The sequence below is a fragment of the Nelusetta ayraudi genome, unplaced genomic scaffold (assembly GCF_046127955.1).
Source record: "Nelusetta ayraudi isolate G7.1 ecotype Tasmania unplaced genomic scaffold, CSIRO-AGI_Nayr_v1 ptg000135l, whole genome shotgun sequence".
In the NCBI taxonomy this organism is placed as follows: Eukaryota; Metazoa; Chordata; class Actinopteri; order Tetraodontiformes; family Monacanthidae; genus Nelusetta; species Nelusetta ayraudi.
Window position 1 is genome coordinate 6,326,584 of NW_027466185.1, and position 5,917 is coordinate 6,332,500.

General features: G+C 47.1%; 1 protein-coding gene across 1 annotated transcript in view; it reads right to left on the minus strand.

Moving 5' to 3' along the window:
* Nucleotides 1-428: 428 nt before the first annotated feature.
* Nucleotides 429-5,917, minus strand: part of cep83 (centrosomal protein 83) — an 8,309-nt gene continuing 2,820 nt past the window's right edge. Inside the window, exons 6-16 of the mRNA XM_076051816.1 lie at nucleotides 5,737-5,917; nucleotides 5,118-5,249; nucleotides 4,909-5,023; nucleotides 4,639-4,783; nucleotides 4,390-4,539; nucleotides 4,004-4,079; nucleotides 3,320-3,477; nucleotides 3,103-3,232; nucleotides 2,764-2,867; nucleotides 2,163-2,349; nucleotides 429-756 (exon numbers count right to left, since the gene is read on the minus strand). The exon at nucleotides 5,737-5,917 is cut by the window's right edge and continues 71 nt beyond it. Coding sequence (XP_075907931.1) covers nucleotides 619-756; nucleotides 2,163-2,349; nucleotides 2,764-2,867; nucleotides 3,103-3,232; nucleotides 3,320-3,477; nucleotides 4,004-4,079; nucleotides 4,390-4,539; nucleotides 4,639-4,783; nucleotides 4,909-5,023; nucleotides 5,118-5,249; nucleotides 5,737-5,917 — 1,516 coding nt within the window. The 3' untranslated portion in view covers nucleotides 429-618. The remainder of the gene's footprint in view (nucleotides 757-2,162; nucleotides 2,350-2,763; nucleotides 2,868-3,102; nucleotides 3,233-3,319; nucleotides 3,478-4,003; nucleotides 4,080-4,389; nucleotides 4,540-4,638; nucleotides 4,784-4,908; nucleotides 5,024-5,117; nucleotides 5,250-5,736) is intronic.

The following is a 5,917-nucleotide window of genomic DNA, read 5'->3' on the forward strand; positions in this document are numbered from 1 at the left end:
GTTAAATACAATTTATACAAAAACCCTGAGAGCGCACTGTTAAGCGCCCGCGACAGTGCTGTAGTCAAGACCGCATCAACCGAGACCAAGACATTATCAAGACTAGAGAGCATCAAGATCAAGACCAAGACTTCATGTATCAAAGAAAATTAACAACAGAACCGAAAATATTTATTGCTTCTAAATTGAACATCTTTTTATCTTTTAAGATTTTGTTTTTTACATTTTGCTGCTTTGCCAACTATTTTGAACCATTTTCAAAAAAAACCCAACAACTTTGCTTTTATAAAACTAAACAATAAATTAACTAGGAATGAGGGGTGTGTCACTCTGAGTGTCACAAACAAGGGCGTAAAACGTCATTGTTGTGCTGTTGGCTGAGTCTTGACTTGTCATGATGAAAAATCCTGAGTCCACTCAAGTCTGAGTCTGAGACAAGAGTGAGTAAAAATGCCTCAGAGTCCCTTAAAAAGTGGTCTCAAGGCCGGTCTTGAGACCAAGATCAATCTTGTGTGCTACAACGCTAGCCTGTGACAAAGTGACAAATGTAGACGTGCAATGCTTTCACTCCGCCGAAGTCCTCGATGCCGTCGGCTGCATAGGTTCATGCGGCGGCCGTCAGTGGCCCGAGGGGGGCGAGTGCTCGCGCTCCTTCTGCCCCAGAGATCCCAGTTCCTCCAACTGCTGCTGCTGCGCCGTGTCCAGGTCCTCCAGCCTCTGGCGGAGCAGGGACAGCTCCCTCTGGTGCTGCTCCTCCTACCACAACAATGGCACTTAATGACTGAGCGTGACGACATTCTCATCGTCCCTTTTACCCATTTCATTTGCCGCACTCAGGTTAATTTGTTTTTATTTTTAAAGCCTGCTCGTTCCGTGCACTTCTTGTTGTCCAAAATGTTATTCTACAGTCGTTCAGCTTCCTAGAAGCTGCTGTGTGGTGGCATTTCGACAATTAAAGCGAGGTGTGAGACTGCTCACTGTTTCCACCTCTTATCTATAAACTTCTGCCAACCACACACTCTGTCCACTTCCTGCTGCTTGTTGTTTAACACCTCTAAGGTAATTTTTTAGCTTGCTTTCGGTTGTTGCCATGATTTTCACAAATGCACTCTGCCAGTTGGGGTTCCGAGTCCAGATTTTTGGATCTTGCGGGGTGTTTGAGCGTGTGAGAAAGCGTGAACATGCACGTTTGCCCAATAATTGGTGAAGTAGGAGAAATTTGACTTGCATGACAGAAACTTGTTCATGAAGTGTGGGGAAACATGATTGGTAACAGATAGGTGTCAACCAATATTGAGGCCAAAATTATAATGTTCCCCTTAACAGTTCAATTAACGAATGCTTGAGCAGCCATGATGTGAGCTTGCTGAGTCGTGAACTTCCAGAGCCGCTATTTGCTCCTGGTTTATAAACTACCGTATTTTCCGGACTATACCGTAGCGCTGCTTTTTTCCCACCATTGAACCATGATGCTTTAGCAGGAAGTGCAAAAAGGAGACAAGCGGCGACACGGAGAGCAACACTGACATAGCCACAGAAAAGGTTTGTGACGAAGCTCTTCTGAGGCTGTTCAATTCCCACACTGAAAAAAGTGACTTCAGTGGTTTCAGTGCGCAGGAGGAAGATGAACAGTGACAGGTGGTTTCTGGATTCAGTTTTCATGAAGCCACTTTAATGGTTCCAGGGCGCACGAAGAAAAAGTGACAGCGGGTCGACGTGGGTTCAGTGGGTTCAGTGGGTTCAGTGAGCAACTTCTCTGTTTTGGTTGATCAGCACTTTTACCGCTGTGTTACCGGCACCGTTCGGAAAGTAATCAGTTCAGTTATGTAAATAAACAAGTAAGAAATCTTTCTGTGTACCGGTAAATCTATCTATCTAATCTTTATCCATCCATCTATCCAATATATATCTAATTTCTCAACCTAGATATCGGCGGCTTATAGCCCTGCATGGCTTATATATGTACATTTCCAATTTTTAAAAAAACTTAGTGGGTGAGGCTTATATTGAGGTGCACTCTATAGTCCGGAAAATACGGTAATTGCACATTTCAATTCAACCATTATGTATGTGGCTTGCACTGCCATCTACTGACAAAACTGGTGCATTTATTTTTCATAAGGTGGGAAGAAACTGACGGAATTCGGGCAAAAGATGCTCACCGGTACATTGGATAATGGGTCCCCAGAGCCGAGGAGGTGGAAGGGCGCAGGGTAGGACGCCATGAAGGCGGGGCCGGCGCTGTAGGCTCCCTGTCCGCCCAAAAGGAGGCGCTGGAACTCGTTGTGTCGTCGCTGCAGGTCCTTCAGCCTTCGGCCGAATTGTGCCTGTTCCACCGAGGAAGACAACCTGAAGAGAAAACCAACATGTGCTGTGATGGACCCACAACAGTTTTATTCAGCCCCTTTATTACCTTAATATGAATTCAACAGACACCTGTAGCCATTTATTGAAGGTAAACAGGCATTTCACAATGACGAGTTTTCAACTAGAAACAGCTACACTTAGAAAACGATGACAGCAAATCCACATGCACATCAATGCAATAGGACAAAGGCGCTTCATGTGTGGTATTGTGAATTGCGGGAAAAAAATGGAACTGGCAGGTCGACAGCTTCTCTACCGCAATGAACACTAAATGTGTTTTAGATTGTACAGTCTTAGGCCTCTGAAGTAATGAAGCTCTCGATTGGTCATGAAATATTTCACTGCCTTAGAAAATAAAAATCAAGGGGACTCATTGAAAGGGGGTGTGATGGTTACTTGTTGGCTGCAGAAGCTTTCAGTTCCAGCTCCTCCATCTGTGCCGACAGCAGCTGGATCTTATCCCTCAGCCTCCTCTCGGTGCTCTCCGTCTTTGTTTTCCTCTGTGCACGCGACAAAGTTAACAATTAGTCATCACACTCAACTATTAATAATTCCACCCACCACTTGTGAAAAGGGAAAATATAACACAATAAAGACCAAATTGGAAATAAATGCTGTCTCAACTTTGTACGTCTACACGAACACCTTTGACCACGACCACAAGGTAGGAAGTGTACAGTGTGTTGCTTGTTAAAAAAATAAAAGCACTATTCCAAAGACACAGGCGTGACCAACCTTCTTCTGAGCCGCTGCTGCCCGCTGCAGCTTCTCCTTGGCCTGGGAGTACTTGTGCTGCAGCTGGGCCTCTCGCTCCTGCAGCTCGTGCTTGTCCTCCAACCACCTCACCTGTTGGTCCTCCAGCAGCCTGGTGAAGAGACGGAGGAGTTTGAAAACTCTTTTTTTTTTTTTTTTTTAAACTGTGGCTGAGCAACATACGGATCAGAATCTGCACCTCTCGGCTTCCTGCCGGCCCTTCTCCGCCTGCGCCTGACTCGACCGCAGCTCCTCCCGCACTCTGTCCACCGTCTCCCTCAGCCGCTTATTCGTCTCCATCAGGTCGCCTTCTGAGTGGGACAGTTTGCCCAGCTGGACGGCCTGCTCCTTGTTTTGCTGCCACATCAAAACGCAAAAACAAAGTTAAACCGTCTCAGTGGATCAGAGCCAGGGGTCTGACTGGCTACATAACAGAACAATTGAGAAAGTTTTGACGATACAGATGTCAAGAATTTCGAGTCGCCGCAACAAATCTAATCTACGCAAATTAAATGATTCAGTCTAATTTAATCTGAGAATAAATTACGGAGAAAAAAAGGGGACATTCCTGTTGCATAATTTTTAGGAAGTGCAACATTTAGATGGAGGTCACTATAGTTGTGGTGGGGGACAAAGAAACATCTGTTTGCTCAAAGACTTAGTCATAATAAAAATGACTTGGACTTTGGACATCATCTGCAGGAACCCGGTCAGCTGACCCGAGATACATCTCTCCCTGCCCCACCACGTTGGTTTTGTGCCGCAGGGATGTGATGTCGAGTTCATTATTGCTATACAAAGACACAGTCTTGACATGAGCAAAGAGGAAATATTGAACGCAAATGATGACGCTCTTCATGCAGCAGCTCGGGCAAAAACTCACCTGCTGCAGGTCGGCGATCTCCACTCTCTGCCTCTCGAGCTCCTCCTGCTGAGAGCTCTGCTGCTGGAGTTTGGTCCTGCGAGAGCCGAAACACTTCAGTTCAGGAGTTGAGATCAAATTCAAATTCTGAGTTTGGATACTGTGGAACAGCATCTTTGGCAGCTGCCTAAGATTTAGACTTCCTTTTACTGGCATTACCCAAATTATACAGCAGTGAATTTTTCTTTGCATTGGCCTCCACAGTTGAATCAGGTGGAGGTACGAGGATAAACAGTGACTGTATATAGCTACTGTATATATTATATATAACTATATGTACATAGATAAACAAAAATACATACATACACTTTAATATATATATGAAAACATGAGTGCAGATGTTTGACCTGAGGCCCTGCAGCTCCCTGCGAGCCGACTCCTCCTCCTGCTGGACTCTGCCCAGCCTCTCCTCCCACTCCTCCCTCTGGGCGAGGTCTGTGGAATCCTGCAGCGCCCTCTGCTGTTCCGCGGCAGCGAGACGGTTCTCCAGCTCCAACCTGAGGATGGTCGGAGTGGCGCTCAGGATGCAGAACGAGTGACGCCTCCTCGTCCGACGAGGCCTCCAAGTTCAAAAATCAGAGGGAAGCGATTCTTACTTTTCCTCGTGCAGAGCGGCGGTTTTGCGGAATTCTTCCTCGCGGGCCGACTGCACCTTCCGGACCGTTTCCCGCTCTTTTTCCACCAGGGCTTCCTTGTGTCGCTGCACGGCCGCCTTTAACAATTCCACATCTGTCTGCAGGACTGCAGCACACGCGGTGAAACCATCACACAATGAGTACTACACTGCTGCTTCAGAGGACGACTGTGCATTCAATGAGTTTCTAAGATGGCGCCGTGTCTGTTCTGCGACGGAGATGATTTCTCACCCTCCATTTGGTCCTGCAGCGTGTCCCTGTCCCGCTCCAGCTCGCCCTTGGAGCGGGTGCACTCCAGTTTGATGGTGGTCACCTCCAGCTTGTGCGAGTGCTTCAGACTATCAATCTGGCCAAACAAAAACATATCAACTGTTGATCCGCAGGCAGCTCCCCGATGCCTCCTGCAAAGAGCTGAAACGCGTCACGTCAGGTTCGCCTACCTGGCTGCTGAGCGAGGCGACCTCTCGCTCGGCTTTGTGCAGGCGACCAGTGAGCTGGCTGTTTTGCTCGTGGCTCAGCTGAAGCTCTTTCTCCGTCCGTTCCAGCTGCAGCCGCAAGGACTGCCGCTCCGACTGTTGCACAACAAAAAACAAACCAAGAAATCATCATCATCATCAAATCCTTTATTTAACCAGGTAGAAAAAAATTAAGAGATTAGAAATTTCTTTTCCAATGGTGACCTGGCCAAGAGGTTTGTCTGACCTACATTCAGACAAACATCACTGGAACGCAGTACAAATGAAAATAACTGCTGGCTAAAACACCATAAGAACTCAAGGGTCGAGACCTGGACTGGCAGGAATTTAAAAGCAATAGCAAGTTCAGAGAGACACATTATTCTATCTATTAAAGCAGATTTAAATTCAGCCAGGGTCATCGACCTTGACTATTTCAGGTCCTTTTGGAGGTCATTCTAGGGCAAAGGAGCAGCATATTTAAAAGCCTTTTGGCCCAGTTTTGTTCTGACTTTTGGAACTAACATTTGTATGTTACCATTTCACCTCAAACCATATTCATTCACACAAGAGAAGGCCTGGTGTGTGTGTGTGTGAGTCTCACCTCCAGAGCTTTGAGTTCGGCCTGAGTCTCGGACAGCTGTCTGATCTGGATGCGCTGGACGTTCTCGGCCTGCTGACCCGAGTCCTCCTTTTGGGCGCGTAGCTCGGCCACTTCGGCCTCCAGGCCCTTCAGTCGCAAGAGGAGCTGCGTTTTCTCCCTCAGCAGCGCCTCGGCTCGCTTC